Here is an 18,039-nt window from a genome sequence, read left to right as displayed (position 1 = left end):
TAATTACATAAATTACATTAATAAGTCATTTCAACAGAAATATTCTTCATTAGGCAGTTTCAATAAAGTATGAAAATGCAGTAAATAAGTACATTTAAAATTTTTCTTTTAATTGGGTCATAAGTTTTCAGTACCAAATAAATTGCATGACAGTTTGTAATTAACATTTTACCGTCTAACTCTGTGAGGGGAAAGGTATGTATAGGTTACTTTAAAGGTACAGTGTGCTTTTCCCCTACAGCCTCCAACTCCTATCCCCCAAGAATATTAAGGATTTTCAAAGGCACTGAATCTTTGAACATTAGCTGGTTTTATGACAAAAATCTATCCCAAAGGGGTAGAGAGAATACAATTTAAATGTTATATCAGCTCTTACTTTAGCAGATATATTTTGGGGTCATTACATAAATATATTAAATAATTTGAAAACTTTTTATTTTTTATTCAGTATGGAGATATATTCCCAGAGCGGGGCTTTTCTGATGCAAAATTGGAATGCTTGTGTAGTCAGAACAGCTGTCCCCACCCCATGGGGTGTCTTCCATTACTTTACAGTAGAGATGAATTTTTGGCCCAGTGTCTCAGTAGTATTGGACACACGTGGTTTTAAGTGGCAAAGCGGTATGCGTATGCATTCATTTGACTTTCAGAGCTACAGTTGGCTCCAGATTAGAACAAGGAGAATACATTCACACCAAGGCCACCCTCATGGCTGCTGCAGTAGCTGGATCACAGTAGGCTCTGTTGCTTCTAAAGACACAACCAACTATTGCTGAGGAATTACACATTCACCAAAGTGCCGTACAGCTGGAAGAGAGAGAATAATGAACTGCTAAAAGGATTCTTTCAAAGATTTCAGATTATGGTCCTAGTTATTATTGATCTAGTTTTTTAATATTAATAATAAAATCATGGCTGTGAAATAACAGTGAAACTAAAAGGAAGGATTTTCAAGGAAGTAGATGATTTTTCAGGATATTCATCCAAATATTTGATTTAAATCTTTTCCTTTCCAGAAAAAAGTGGCACTATCCTTTTAGACTCATTCACAAGGAATTAAAATTAGATTGATTCTTAATGCCCATTGTTGATATATGCAGCATATTTGGAAGGCCAATCTATTAAAAATAGATTAAAGAATTAGTTTACTCTGTGAAAGAATGGCTTATATTATTGACATTTTAGACAATTTTGTTTCCTACAAAAATGTGTTTGTTATAATTAATGCAGAAATAAGATCTGATTTAGCGTGAAATTGCATTGATACACTATATGGTTGGAATACTCTATCTCTGTGCAGCGTCAACTTAATGCTGTTTATGTATGACCTTGTACTATAAGCTTATATTTAAATGCTTCGTAACTTTTGCATTTTGAAGCCAATTGGTATAGTTATTCAAGTTTCAGCTTTTTAGCAAAAGTGATTTCCTAGAAAATCCAATTATGCCTGTCTAAATAATATCTGAATAATGCTTTTTCCCCTAAGTAAAAACAAACAAGCAAAAAGTAAAAAACCTTCAGTGTAAATTTTTAATTTATCTGATATGGAGAACTAGATTTCTGATATTCATTAAATATCAAGGAAATTCCGACCATACTCAGTGTAGGCTACCTTTTTATAGAAGGGAATTTATGCATGTTTCGTAAGGGTTGTACTGATGAATATGTTTGAGGCTTTCAGCTTTTAGTGGATACAAAATAGAATGATTGATAAAATCCTCCCTACTATTGGCTATTATTTACTGACTCTTAAGTGGCAGGTTGTATTTATGCCAATTTATCTGCTTCAGGGAACATTCTTGATAGCAGAACAAAGTGAATAAAAGTAGTTTGCTTTGCAAATGAATGCAAATGGGAGAGCCTTTCGGAAAGCCCTTTAACAGGGGCAGTGCACTTTGATTATGAGTGAAGCTGCCATTTGGACATGGTGAAAAGAGCACGCTTGAACCATTGATTGGGGGAGACAGTAAAAAGTCAGGAAGGGCCCCCTTAAGCTTGCGGTGAGGCAGGCGGATGTCAGTGTGGTTAGAGCACAGTGGGAGAATGACAGGGAGGATTAGTGTCAGGGAGAAGCTTTGCTGTAGCTGTGGAGATAGTCCCTGGGGTCACTCACCTCTGGCTGTTGTCTGTGCTGATGGTCCTGTAATGCATACGGCCTGATGTATGCCTGTTCATTATCGGAAACAGTGATTAGAAAAGGTATTTGTCTCAGAGGTTTCCTTCCTTCTTTCTTTCTTTTTAATTAAAGGAAAATAAGGTGGCTTCCTCCATCTCTCTGCTGACTCCTAGAGTCTTGTGTTGTACCATTGTGGCTACTGCCTCTGGTAGGAAATAGTTTAGTGCTGTAATGTAAAATAATTGTAATGTGGCTATCTGTTCTTTGATGATGGTTTCTTTTGCTTTGCTCAACTTTGGGTTTCACCAAGTGGTAATGCTGAATAAAATGCAGAGAATATGCTTGCTCTGAGAATTTTGGCTTTTGCAAAAACAGATTTTTATCATCTTTAAGGTATTTTATTATTCAATTTAATAATCTGATCAACTTTTAGAAGCTATTTACCTTCTCAAAAAGGAAGTGTTGCTTTGCATGGACTGGGTGGTTTAAGTCTTGGCTGCAGGATTTTCTAATTTCTATTCTCAAGTTTTACAAAATGCTAGCACTTGATAAATTAACTTCTTGAAAATACATGCTTTTTAGAATTAAATATCGTTACGTAGAATGAACAAAAAATATATCTTTGTCTCGGTTCTGATTCTGAATCAGTCCATTTACTTGTTCACATTTTCATTTACAATTATGAAGTTTTTTTGCTTTTTTAATCATTTTTCTTAAAAACTTCAAGACCTTCTGTGGTAAGCTCACATGAGGCATTTGTGAGCATTAGTGACACAACGCACTTCAAAACAACTGTCTTTTTTTAATGTCTTTAAGAGCCTGGGTTCACAGTACTTCTTCTTTATTATTTGGTGTACGTTGGAGCATTTAAAAGGCTGCGGGAGCTTTGCATTCTAATGTTAAATACGCAACTCAGACCTTCACCTAAACTAGTAGATACGTTTTAACATTGTTATTTTTGCAGAAAGCATAATGCCAATACTTGGTTTCACAGGTTTATTAAATGTTTTAGCGAACGTTCTCTGAATTATTTTTTTTTCTTTAATGTTTTGCAGGCACCTGAATGGACAGAAGAGGACCTCAGCCAGCTGACAAGAAGTATGGTTAAGTTCCCAGGAGGAACCCCAGGTCGATGGGAAAAGATTGCCCACGAATTGGGTCGATCGGTGACAGATGTGAGTTCACTCAGATTTGCACTGTACGGAGAGTGACAAACCAGAATAAGCCAACTATGTAGAAGGCAGACATAGATGCGTCCAACATTATCTTTGGAGAAAGCCTACAATCTTTTTAAGGACCTGGAAGTGAACCGTTAGCAAAATAAGCAAGAAGCAGATGTCAGCTAGTCCCCTGGTCTACAATTAACAGCTGTGTGAGGCATTCTGGTGTTTAGAGACTTAAGCTACTGTAACCTAATCACAGAAAAACAATGCTAGTTTTTGTTTCCAGTGACCCCTTTAGCTGTGGGGAAAAAAAATAGTTCTCTGATCAGAATTAGAGAAGTTTCATTTCAGCTGGATCTTTTTAACACTGAAGAAGTACAGATTGCTATAGGTAGTTGACAGGTGGTTTGCATTAATTAAATGAGCAATATTCCTATAATGTTTTTATTTCAAGGATGATACCTACCATTCATTTTGACAAGTTGTTTAACCAAAAAATTGTTCTATGCATATAGCTTTATAATTATATGTAATGTACATTAGAAGTGTATAACTATAGATTTATATATATACTATAAACAATATATATTTAAATTATATATGATTATATGTGACCAGTAATACCTACCATTTAAAAGACAGTGTTTACCGGGAAAGTTTTCGATTTAACACTTTAGAAATATAGGGCAGAGAATCTTATAAAAGCACCTACTAGAGCACCTGATATATACTAAATATTCAGTAAATGTTTACTTGAAATGGAGGTCTTTATTTTCATCAATATGATCCTCATTTTCATAAATGATAGTAAATATTTACTGAATTTACTTTACTTTAAAATAAATCCTATAGCTCTAAAATATCTAAGGATACTGAAAGCAAAGATTCAGATTTCTTATGTTCTCTTCAACTGTATTAGCATACTTTGGGTCTTTTTTGATAATGAACAATTTAAAAACCCTGCAAAATGATTAATAAGCACAACCACCAAAAAAATAACCTTTTAATTTAGAAACAAATAATACGTATTACTGTCAATTTTGTTTGTTTGTTTCAGATAGGAGCTGCTTTGAGAATTTTAAATTATATAGGAATGTTTTTACTACCATATGGTAGGACTCTTTAAAATCACATTTTAAAGACACAAATTTTTGTAAGATGTTTTACATGATTTCGACTTAAGAGTTAGTCTGATCATGTGGAAAGTTAGCCCTTGTATCTTGTAACCTTTTTTTTTGGCTATTTCATGATGAGACCCGTTATCTTAGGTTACTGGAGGAAAACCATAAGGATACCTTTTCCTCTGCTAAGAATGTTACTGGGATGTGCATTTTATCTTGTTGTAAGGTTGTTTGTAAAAGATCAGTTAATAATGCCTTATCAGTAAATATCTGACCAGGTTAAAGATGTTCCATGGTTACTGATGTTTTAAGTACTGTGATCCTCTAAATATATAATTACTGTTAATATAGTGATTAACAAAAATGACTGAAATACTTTTTAGAAAGTTACAAAACAGGCATTGGTTTAAAAGGGCCTCAAAACTTGTAGTTCAGTTGGTTGATGAGAGAGAATAGTTCACTAACTTAGTGTCTCCGTTGAAGATAGCACTGCCTTTAACTTTTTTTTTTATAAATTTTATTTATTTATTTATGGCTGCATTGAGTCTTCGTTGCTGCATGCAGGCTTTTTCTAGTTTGCGGCGAGCGGGGGTACTCTTCGTTGCGGTGCGCGGGCTTCTCATTGCGGTGGCTTCTCTTGTTGCAGAGCACAGGCTCTAGGTGTGCAGGCTTCAGTAGTTGTGGTGCACGGGCTCAGTTGCTCCGCGGCATATGAGATCTTCCCGGACCAGGGTTCGAACCCATGTCCCCTGCATTGGCAGGCGGATTCTTAACTACTGCATCACCAGGGAAGTCCCAACACTGCCTTTAACTTTTTAAATAATATTTGTATGAGACCTTATAGTTAATAATTCCATAGGCAGATAAGAAATTGAATAGAGCAATATTTTACTTTGTTGTTGTCATTAAAATCTGGTTAAATTTTTAATCTATATTTTTAAGAGGAGAGAGATGAAAGTTTAAATGCTAATATACGTGATGTAACCAACAGAGCCTTGGGATGGCTGTTTAGTATCATAGATCTCGAAAATTGACATAACTTACAAGAGCAGTCTTAGTGCAGCCTTGGTGTAGGTAAAGGCATCTTTTCACACTTTTGCAAATTCATCCCATAGTTTTTTCTCTTCTTCTTCTATACTTACCCAAGGGAGACTGATTCCATGTAATAGATATTTTTTCCTTTTATCATGGAAGTAGCAAACATGATTTTTTTTTTTCCTTTTTTTTCTTTCTTTTTTTTTTTTTTGCGGTACTCGGGCCTCTCACTGTTGTGGCCTCTCCTGTTGCGGAGCACAGGCTCCGGACGCGCAGGCTTAGCGGCCATAGCACACGGGCCTAGCCGCTCCGCGGCATGCGGGATCTTCCCAGACCGGGGCACGAACCTGTGTCCCCTGCATCGGCAGGCAGACTCTCAACCACTGCGCCACCAGGGAAGCCCCCAAACATGACTTTTTGAGATTTTTTTTTTTCCCCCTCCAAGTATTAGTTCTATTTTCATAATACCAAAAGTACCTTGGAAATACTTAGTAAACCTAAAATTTTGGGCACCAAAAGCGCCACTGTAACTTTTCTTCTATATCAGTATATATGTATATAGACTCACACTGTATTTTCATTCTGTGAGCATCATCTCCATAGCTAGACTGTACGTTTCATTTCAGTAACCACATTTCAGTAACATACACACAAACACAAACTGTAAAGCATTCTCTCTCTAAAAGAGAACAAGTGTCTGAAGACAAAACTCATTTTACCGAACACACAGTGAGTTACATTGAAGCAGCTAAGATGGGTTTGGCTAATACAGTTCCTTTAGTAGAATGTTAAGTGAAAGCTAACCACACTTTAGAAGATCACTTATACTTCTTTTTTGGCGTATGGTGTTAATTAGATTTGTTTTCATTAAGTGTTCCACTATGAAAAAGAAACCAAGTTGAGTTTGCTGTTATTGGAACCTCTACATACTGACCGGATCACCTGTACCAATTCACCCCAGCTCTGCACCATCTGTTCTTTGACCCGTTTTCCTTGCTAAATGTGTAGCTTCAGGCTGAGTTCTCTTTCCTTCGAGAAACAATTGACCTTTTTGGGAGGGGTGACAGTGTGCCGTGGTGGAATCTATATGTTCCTTATTTGGGTTGACAGATTACAGTGAAAAACCCATTTTGTTCCTCAATTAAGAAAGGAGTTTTCAGTGTATTAATTGCCATAATTCACTAGTTAAATTGCTGAATACTACTCCGGATAAATACAAAGAATTTGTTATTAGCTTTGTAAAAAAAATCAATGCAAAGTATATTTTAACTCAGATATACCTAAACTGTAAGACTTACTTTATTATAGATGCGATATTTTAAATGTTAATATATGCCTTTTAGCAAATAATTTTGGTAACCACAAAGAACGCTCAAATTTTAAAAACAGGAAACAAAAACTGTCTGGCATGTAAAACCAACTTTAGTGTGATTATTAACTGCAGGTTTTCTAAATTAAGGTCAGGAAGCCTCACATTTCTTGCTTGTGCAGTAATATCATTCTCTTGCCTGTAAGGATGTAAACTGATTCTGCCCGTCTCCATAGTCACTAATCTCCTGCATCCTAGTTGTGATAACAGACTGATTGGAGATGTTCTGCCTGCTTGGAAAAGGCCCAGGTAGGTAGCAAAACAAAAGATAGGTGGATAGATTTAAACAGACTTTTGTAATTAGCTTAATGCCACCGTGAGATGTGTAGTTAGAGAAGCATTTCATATGCAGGTGAAAAGGAGGGAGAATAATAAAATTCCCAATTTTATTTTATATAGCCACAACTAGAGAGGAGATACCTGTTGGGGGAATATTTATATGTTATTATGGCAGTTGTTTCAAAAAATGTAAGTAGATTATTCAATAGAAAATAAACTTTTGTCAGTGAACTAAATATACAGTATATACAATGCTGAAAGGCATATATGAACATTTAAAATACTTCATCAATAGTAAAGTAGTTGTTAGAGTTTAGGTATATCTCAGTTAAAATAGACTTTGCATTAATTTTTTAACAAAGCTAATAACATTCCTTGTATTTATCCAGAGTAGAATCCAGCAATTTAACTCGTATATATTTGGGCAAATGTATCATTGCTATTACTTTTATTTAGAGTCAGACTAGTCCTACACAGGCTGTAAAGGGGACAAGAACTGTTGCCACCCCCTGCATCGGGCTCCCTGCCACAGCGGTTCTCCAGAGCAGCCTCATCTCCGCTCCTCTCGCTCCCCCACCTGCTCAACCCCACGACCTTCACGGGTACTTAAATTTTAAAAAGGAAGGGGTCCTTTATACCATTCTTCTTGCTAGATGAGTCACTAAAATCTAATAATCAATTTTCAATCTGACATTAATAGATGATAATAATGTGTTATCAAATCTCTCTCTCACGCACACACACTTTGTTGTATGTCATTCCAGACTTTAGTCTTCTTATAGGCATATGACTACATAATTTTAACAGTATTAATCTGTATCCTGCCCTTTCCACTTTGCTATAAGCTTCTTTCCACAACAAAGATCCACATCATCTTTCTAAACACCTGTACAATACTCCATGTTGTCTGGATATAATTAAGGAGCACCCAGGTGATTGTCACTTAAATTGCTTCCCTTTTTTTCTTCATTCATCTTTCCATTTATATCTGTTTCCTTAGCTTGTATGCCTAGGAGTAGAGAAGCTTGATTCAAGACTATGGATGTTTTTAGAACCTTTGGTGACTCTAAAATTGACCTCCAGCGAGGTGATAATATTATACAATGCCCCTGGTGGTATGAGAGGACACTTCCTCATAGTCTCATAAACACAGAACGTTTGTTTTCTTTCCATCATTGCTCATCAAGTAAGTGAAAAGTGCTATGGCACTGATTTTTATAACTTGCCTCCTTAACTTACTGGTCTTATTTCGAATAGAGTTTGTGTTAATTCATTATAATTCGAGGATAGATAGTCCTACCGTTTTTTGTTGTTGTTGTTTTGGCTGTGTTGGGTCTTTGTTGCAGTGCACGAGGCTTCTCCATGAGGTGGCTTCTCTTGTTGCAGAGCATGGGCTCTAGGCGCACAGGCTTCAGTAGTTGTGGCTCACAGGCTCTAGAGCACAGGCTCAGTAGTTGCAGCACATGGGCTTAGCTGCTCTGCAGCACGTGGGATCTTCCTGGACCAGGGATCGAACCTATGTCCCCTGCATTGGCAAGCATATTCTCAACCACTGTGCCACCAGGGAAGTCCTACCTTCTGCAAATAATACTTTGCCATTTTCTTTTGTTATCTTGAGGGTATTAGCTAACAATTCCAGAGATATATTATAGTAAGAGTGATTCAGGTAGACTTTTTGCTCAACATTTTAATAAGAAAACCTAATGTTTGGTCATTAATTTTAATATTAGTCATTGATATGAGAAATCCATTATTATGCTAGGGAAATTTTCTTCACTTTAATTTTTCCAATTCTAATTTATAGATGTGAAATTTTAACAGTGGTTTCTTCAACATCCCTTGACATGATCATATGACCTAATAAGGATGAATATATTACTAAGGTCCCCCTTTGTATTTCTAAGATAAAGTTTACTTGGTCATATAATATTATTCTTTCAATAAACAGCTGGATTTGATTTGTTAATTTATTTAGGATTCTTGCATTTATATATCTTAAAGTAAAAATATTCTAGAATTCTTGGTGTTTTGTTAATTGGATATCTTTAGGTAGGGTTATGCCAGCCTTCTAGAATTAGTTCATTATACCTACCTTCTAACATCTAGAGCAGCGGTCCCCAACCTTTTTGGCACCAGGGACCCGTTTCGTGGAAGACAGTTTCGCCACACATGGGGCTGGGGGGATGGTTCAGGCAGTAATGTGAGCAATGGGGAGCAGTGGGGAGCGTCAGAAGAAGTGAGATGCCTCACTCACTGGCCTGCTGCTCACCTCCTGCTGTGTGGCCAGCTCCTAATCAGGGGTTGGGGACCCCTGATCTAGAGAGTCAAGAAAATACTGAATTCATAAAACAAAAAAGTGTGCTATGGAAAAAAATCAGAACAAAAATAAGTATCCAAATAAATGAAGTAGAATGGTTGAAAATTATCATCTGGAAAATCTCCTAGAGAGCAGAACAAAAAGACAAGAAATACAGGGAATCAGTCCAAAAGGTCAAAATCTGATTAAAAGGAGTTCCAGTTAGAGAAAACAGACATGAGAGCATTTTTCAATAAGTGATACAATGAAGTTTTCCAGGATGAAGAAACACCTGAGACCAACAACGCATGAACACTGAGACTACACAGAAGATCTTTAAAGCTTCTAAGGAGAAGAAGCCTCCAAAGTAAGGCAGGTCAGAGTGCGAGCAGATTGCTTGGCAGCACTAGATTCCGGGAGACAAGAGAACATTGCCCTCACAGTTCAAGGCAGAAGGGTTCTGAATCTAGAACAGACCAACCAGCTATGATGGTCAATACGTGGGGTCCTCACGTATTGACCTCTCATTCTTAAGACAGCTTCCTGAGACTGCACACTCCAGCAAATGAGGGATAAGTCACCAAAGAGGAAGACGCAGAATCCTCGGAATAGTGGACTGAGCCCGTTGAATGGAAATCCTGAGACCCCACAGCGATACAGCAGGCGAAGAGTGCAGAAAGTCCACGCTGGAGCAGGCGAACAAAAGACCGTGAGAGAGCAACCACGTGAACAAAAGGCAACTAGAAACTCCACCAACGGAAAACCATACAAAAAAGGCATAGTCCAAATTTAAGTTCAGCCATACCTCAGGTTCAGTTCCAGACCACCAAAATAAAGCAAATATCACAATAAAGTGACCTACATGAATTTTTTGGTTTACACTACATTGTAGTCTGTTAAGTATGCAATAGCATTATGTCCAAAAAATATGCATACCTTAATTAAAGATAGTTTATTGCTAAAAAAAATGCTAACCATCATCTGAGCCTTCAGGGAGTCATAATCTTTTTGCAGTAGTAACATCAAAGATCACAGATCGCCATAACAAATATAATAATAATGAAAAAGTGTGAAATATTGTGAGAATTACCAAAATGTGACACAGAGACACAAAATGAGCAGATGCTCCTGGGAGAATGGTGCCCACAGACTTTCTCAACAGAGTTGCCACAAACCTTCAACTTATGGAAACCGCAATCTGCCTGTGCAATAAAAAAGTGGAACGATAGAAACAGCAAAAGAATCTGACAGTGAGAACATTCTCCTTTAAGTGACACAAGAAGTGCGATCACAGTGCAGTACTTACCTCTACAGTGAGTAATGTTTACCATATCACAGTTATGTAAGATCTTACATAATGGCTATATTTTAAACATTTTATATACTTTCAGATGGTTTTTCAATTTTTAAAATCAACAAATTGTGGAAGACTATGGCAAGTTGTCCATCAAAATATGTTATCCCCTTTTCTAGTAATAGAGAAGGCAGGCACACATTTGCCCAGCAACACTGCACTTCCAAGCCCTCCAAGCTCTGCTATGGTTAGGTTACTAATTTCTTCTCAGAGGGACATAACTGAAGTAAGGTGTGTCCCTAGGAGCTCTTGCTCACTTTTCCCTCCCACTGAACTGGAGCACCAATTTGCCTGCAGCTCAGCTGCGACCATGCAGGCAAAGACAGTTGCCCTAAAGAATGGCAGGGAAGCACAATGGAAAGAACACGAACATATGGAGTAAAATAAAAATTGTAAACAGTGACAAGCTCCATGAAGAAAAATAAAGCAGAGTAAGAGGTTAGAGACCTAACCTAGGGAGTGCAATTTCAAGTGGGATTCTGAGGAAAGTCCTCTCTAAGAGGTAACGTTTGAGCAGAGGCACAAAGCAACTGAGGGAGCGAGGTTGTCTGAGAAAGCGTTCCAGGTGGAGGGAACAGCAGTTGCAAAGGCTTTGAGGCAAGAGCCTGCTTTGGGTGTGCAGAGTCCAGCCAAGAGGTCAATATGGCTGACGAGGAGTGAGCAGGGGGGATTACAGAAGATGAGGCCAAGAGATAGTGGAGGACCAGAACACCTAGGACCTCCTTGGTCAAGGTAAAGATTTTGGATTTTACTCTGAGTGAGACAGGAAAGCACCAGATTTTGAACAAAGGAGTGCAAGATCTAAAAGGGTCATTCTGACTTCTCTGTGGAGAAGATACTGTGCAGGGCAAGTGTGGGAGCAGGAAGGCAGGCCAAGTAAGAGGCTATTTCAGTTGTTCCTGCAAAAGACAGTGGTGGTTTGGACCAGGGCTTATTGGTAGAGGTGGGAAAAAGAGGCTGAATTCAGGATATAATATACCAAAAGCCTGCTAGTTAATTATGTGTACTTGTAAGCATCAGAAGAACTGTGAACATACAGATGGCCAACAGGCACATGAAAAGACACTCAGTATCACTAATTATTAGAGAAATGCAAATCAAAACTACAATGAGGTATCACCTCACACTGGTCAGAATGGCCATCATTAAAAACTCTACAAATAATAAAAATGCTGGAGAGAGTGTGGAGAAAAGGGAACCCTCCTACACTGCTGGTGGGAATGTAAATTGGTGCAGCCACTATGGAGAACAGTATGGAGGTTCCTTAAAAAACTAAAAATAGAGCTACCATACGATCCAGCAATCCCACTCCTGGGCATATATCCAGAACTGACAAAAACTTTAATTCGAAAAGATACATGCACCCCAGTGTTCATAGCAGCACTGTTTACAATAGCCAAGACATGGAAACAACCTAAGTGTCCATTGACAGATGAATAGATAAAGATGTGGTATATGAACACAATGGAATGTTACCAGCCATGAAAAAGAATGAAATAATGCCATCTGCAGCAACATGGATGAGCCTAAAGATTATCATACTAGTGAAGTAAGTCAGAGAAAGACAAATATCATATATCACTTATATGTGGAATCTTAAAAAATTGTATAAATGAAGTTATTTACAAAACAGAAACAGACTCACAGACATAGATAACAAACTCATGGTTACCAAAGGAAATGGCAGGGGGGAGATAAATTAGGAACTTGGGATTAACATATACACACTACTATATATAAAATAACCAACAAGGACCTACTGTATAGCACAGGGAACTATATTCAATATCCTGTAATAACCTATAATGGAAAAGAATCTGAAAAGAGAGTGAGTGTGTGTGTGTGTGTGTGTGTGTGTGTGTGTAACCAGGTCACTTTGCTGTACACCCGAAACCAACACAACAGTGTAAATTTATACTTCAATTTTTTCTTAATGGTTAAAAAAACAATGCTCAGAAAAAATATTTTAAAATTTCAAAAAAAGACTGTGAACAGAAATGCATATTCTGGGTGTAGGGTACATGGCTTTTCATCAGAAGCCCTGACTTTTTTTTTTTTAAAGCTGTGTGCATGTATTACCTTGATTTTTAAAACTACTTTTAAAAATCTAAAGAAAAAATATTCTGTATCTTTCCATGTCAGTATATATAGGCCTACCTCATTCTTTTTAATTTTTTTTTTTATTATAAAAGCTTTACTGATTTACAGAAATAGAAAAAAAAATCCTAAAATTTGTATGGAACCACAATGAACCCCCAAATAGCCAGAACAATCTTGATAGAGAACAAAGCTTGGAGGCATCACATGTCCTGTTTTCAAAATACGTTATTAAGCTATGGTAATCAAAACAGTAAGGTACTTGACAGCCGACAGCTAGGCCGGGAGGGCAGTAGGAACATTCAGCCTCTACTGAAACACTTGCCAGACCATCCCCTCACCGAAAACAGCTTTACTAGTGGAATTCTAGAGCCATCTATTAATATTTTTGCTTGTCTATATTCCCCCATCAAAGGGCCTTGAGGGCTAATTTGAATGTTCTAGCAAAGTAATAACAACTACTTGCAGACCCTTGTCCAGAGAATGTCCTTCTTTTATCTGGTTCAGTTGTCTTCTTCCACAGAGGACACAGCTTAAGGAGGGGCAAACAGAATAGTGGAGAGAGAGAAACAAGATATCCACCCAGCCTGTTTATACATCAATAGGGTGACAGGTATCACCAACAGATCTCTGTGACACACACTGGGGAAATCAAAGTACAAGGGCTTGAATCTTTACTAAATTCACCTAGTTGGTGATTGGCAGTAACTCGGGTAAAGTAGTACAGAACTGGCCTTCATGAGAGGTGAGGCCAGACTCCCAAACTGTCAGTACACAAGCCTGTTTTGGATTGCTCTTTCCTTACTTTAGCCAACATTGATTTAGAAGTAAAAAACTTTTAAAGGAGTAAACAATGATTTTCTTTCTTATAAGCACAGTCCTAATTAATTGGAAATCTGTTGAATGAGTATGCAAATGGATAACCACGTTGGAAGCTCCTTGAGGTGGATAAGACTAGATCTTATACATACACCACTGTTCTCAGTATAGTGATATGCTAAGTCAATACTTAATAAATCTTTGGTAATTCACCTAAATTGAAAGATAGTTCATTAATAATACCACATCTAGGGAATTCCCTGGCAGTCCAGTGGTTAGGACTCCACACTCTCACTGCAGAGGGCCCGGGTTCAACCCCTGGTTGGGGAAATAAGATTCCATGTGCCACGTGGTGCAGCCAAAAAAATAATAATACTAAAATAATGTCACATCTAGTGAATCACAGAATATTTGATTTAAAAAGAAATCATTAATGCAATCTTTTGTTTTATGGATAAAGAAGTAAAGTGGAAAGAGAACAGAATTTAAAAGAAAACCTGGCTTTGGTGTCCTATGCTACCATTTTATGGGCTGTGTGATTTTGTAGGTCCCCATGTCACTCTGAGCTTCAGTTTCTTTGCCTGTGATATGAATTTCACGGGGTATCTGGCAGGTGAAATGTGATAGCATCATGAAAATACTTTGTTATTATGAACCATTACACAATTGTAAATCACTATAATAATCACTTATTACAGATGTGCGTTCTAGAAAGAGATAAAAGTTCAAGGCCATGGGCTTCCCTGGTGGCGCAGTGGTTGAGAGTCCGCCTGCTGATGCAGGGGACACGGATTCGTGCCCCGGTCCGGGAAGATCCCACATGCCGCGGAGCGGCTGGGCCCGTGAGCCATGGCCGCTGAGCCTGCGCATCCAGAGCCTGTGCTCCGCGACGGGAGAGGCCACAACAGTGAGAGGCCCGCGTACCGCAAAAAAAAAAAAAAGTTCAAGGCCACGGAGCTAGTTAATGGCAGCCTGGGACTAGAACCCAGATTGTTTGACTCTTATTTAAGCCACACTGTCCTCTTAGTTCAGCAAAGACTTGATTTTTACACCTTAACCCTGTGTGTAGGACAGCACTATTCTTTGTCAGCCATGCCCTAGATCAAATATCATCTTCAAAGTGAAATCTCTTGGTTTTCTGAGGTTCTGGGCCAAAGGAGGATAAATTTGAGAACAAGGTATTTCATGTCCCAAGACACTGGCCAGTCCATGGGGCTGGAACTCCAGAGAGCTCCAAAAGCAGTTGCTTTCCTTTGAATATTTGAACCACAGAAACATTCAGCATTTCGTTAAGCTCTAACTGAACACTTGTTCATCTTCCTCAGTGATTCATTCAAGCAAAGCATACTTGCAGATTGCATGAAAATTTTTCTATATATATCTCCCATTTACCATTCTTACATGTTTTCTCCTGGGTCTTATTTAGTGTCCTATATTACTAATATATTGAGTTTGTAATTAGTACTCACTCATCAGAACCCTGTATCTTACCAAGAGGATAGTATCCACTTTAAAGTCTAGATCTAATTTACTAGTTACAATGATATTCACTTTGAATACCATGGATGTTTTATTCATGAAGGAACTGGTTTCTCACAGTATAATCTATGGTCTGGGGATAGCATCGTACTTTATGGTGGGATTCCTTTTATTACCCTGAATTATTTGCTTAACTCTGTCTTATGTATAGCTTAGAGATGCAGCAAGTCAATAGATGGTGACCCTTGAGCAGATGCTAATGTGCTAATGCAATGTAAAATTGCTTCCTTGTGCTAAAAATTTGGGTAACCCATTTAAAAAAGAGGAAAGTGGGTGAATGTATGTTGGCTTGTTGCAATATCTTGCTGATAGACTAAAAATATCTGCAAAACTACACTATTGTCTGTTGGCATAAGTATTTTCTCCCAGTAAATGGCCATCTACATTACTTATAGAGGTGATCAGGAAGTTAATGGAAGGCCCTCTTTGTCAGTGATTAAGATGTACACTATTATTTCTTGTATTTTCTATCCAGACAGAGGATCCAGAGAAAAATTTAAAGACATTGGAGAAATAATAAGAATGAACAGCACTGCTCTCTGCCAGCTGGAAACATTTTTCAGGTGGTTTATTTAATGTTCAGGTAACAGAGTGCCGTTTTTATTTGAAAACTACAGTAGCTCCTGGTTATAACGAGTGCTAGATTCAACTTTGCCAAAATTAAATACAACTGAATGAAAATACAGTTGATCTCTGAACAACATGACAGTTAGGGGCACCAGTCCCCCGCACAGTTGAAAATCCACATATAACTTTACAGTCAGCCCTGTGTATCCATAGTTCTGCCTCCTCAGATCCAACCAGCGGTGGATTGTGTAGTAGTTTAGTACATATTTATTGGAAAAAAAACACGTAAGTGGATCTGCTCAGTTCAAACCTGTGTTACTCAAGGTCCAACTGTAATGAACTTCACAGTTACATAATTTTTATTATTAGAATACTTAAAATATCATTAAGTCAGCCAGAATTTGAAAAATATGACTTGAGGTTATCACTAATAGCCAACATTTATTTTCTGAGTTATCTGAGGATGCCAGGAATATGAGTATACACTTTATATAGCTCAGAAAAATGGAAAACTCTTCCGTATGTTGAGTAGAAATGTGCCACTATATAACTATCCACTGATCCTAACTGTACCCTATGGAATACAGTTTTCATTTTGTTAATTAGTTTTCTGTTACTTTCATCAGTGTTTTCACTGGAAGGAATGAAACCTATTTTAGGTTTCTTTCATTCACTCCACCCTAACCTATATATCCCAGATTTGCTCATAGAGCCCCCATTTCGTAAGAATTTTAAAGATAGCTTTAGGTATAACTACATTAAGAAGAAGGATTATAAAAGTATTTTCTGCTTGGAATCAGAACATGATGAAACAAATTTCCCTACAATTCTACAATCCATGTAACTGTTAATACACATGTGGGTAGTGTTATCCAAAAGCCCACCTAAGCCAGTAGCCCACAATATTATTTGTTCACATACTGAGGAAGAAGAGAAGTCTTGTCTGTATGGACCTATAGCTCTTCTCCCAAAAGGAGGCTAGAAAAAAGTCATAAATCTCCATTAAGTCAGACAGAGCCCATACCTTCTACAATTGCACATGATATAAAAGCAGAATGAGTAACTGAAAAATTCATTATAGAATAGGTGAGAAGTAATACTAAACATTCATGACTAAATTGGCACCCATGTTATCCAAGTCATCGAGATCTATCAGAGAGAAATAAATTTGGTGATGAATATGTCACCTCCAATGTCATCTCTATTTGCAGATGACATGATATTACATATAGAGAACCCTAAAGACTCCACCAAAACTGTTAGAATTAATGAACTATTTCAGTAAAATCGTAAGCTACAAGATCAGTATACAGAAATCAGTTGTAACTCTGTACACCACCAACAAACTGTCAAAAAGAGAAATTAATTCCATTTACAATAGCATCAGAAAGAATAAAGTGCTAGTTTTTACATTTAACCAAGAGGATGAATGATCTATACACTGAAAACTCTCAAGACACTGATGAAAGAAATTGAATGAGACACAAATAAATGGAAAGATATTTTTGTGTTCATGACTGGAAGAATTTAATATTGTTAAAATGTCCATACCACCCAAAGCAATCTACAGATCCAGTGTAAACGCTCTCAAAATTCGAATGGCAGTTTTCACTGAAATAAACAGTCTGAAAATTTGTATGGAACCACAAAAGATCCCAAATAGCCAAAGCAATCTTGAGAAGGAAGAACAACCTGGAGGGATCACATTTCTGATTTCAACTTTTAAAGTGACAGTAATCAAAACAGTATGGTACTGGCATTAAAAACAGAATAGAGAGGCCAGAAATAAATCCACTGGTTTATTTTACTAGTACAGGCAACTAATTTTTGACAAAGCCAAGAATATACAATGAGAAAAGGATAGTCTCTTCAATAAATGGTGTTGGGAAAACTGGACAGCCACACGTAAAAGAATAAAACCAGGCTTCTATCTTATACTGTACACAAAAACTAACTTAAAATGGATTAAAGACTTGAACATGAGACCTGAAACCATAAAACTAGCAGAAAATGTAGGGAGTAAGCCCCTTGACATTAGTCTTGGTGTTGATTTTTTTGGATTTGACACCAAAAGCAAAGGTAACAAAAGCAAAAATAAAACAAGTGGGACTACATCAAACTAAAAAGCTTCTGCACAGCAAGGGAACCATCAACAAAATGAAAACCTATGGAATGGGAGAAAACACTTGCAAAGCACATATCCAATAAGAGGTTAATATCCAAAATATACAAGGATCTCACACAACACAATACCAAAAAAAAAAAATTCAATTTTAAAATGGGC

The 18,039-nt window shown here is 37.3% G+C and overlaps 1 protein-coding gene across 1 annotated transcript in view; it reads left to right on the top strand.

Annotated features, from left to right (window-relative positions):
- Positions 1-18,039, top strand: part of DNAJC1 (DnaJ heat shock protein family (Hsp40) member C1) — a 206,043-nt gene that overhangs the window by 170,026 nt on the left and 17,978 nt on the right. The window contains exon 9 of the mRNA XM_082847425.1: positions 3,172-3,291. Coding sequence (XP_082703551.1) covers positions 3,172-3,291 — 120 coding nt within the window. The remainder of the gene's footprint in view (positions 1-3,171; positions 3,292-18,039) is intronic.

The sequence above is a fragment of the Leucopleurus acutus genome (assembly GCF_964270905.1).
Source record: "Leucopleurus acutus genome assembly, chromosome: 1".
In the NCBI taxonomy this organism is placed as follows: domain Eukaryota; kingdom Metazoa; phylum Chordata; class Mammalia; order Artiodactyla; family Delphinidae; genus Leucopleurus; species Leucopleurus acutus.
Note: the sequence above shows the minus strand (reverse complement) of the source record. Positions and strands in the feature narration are given on the sequence as shown.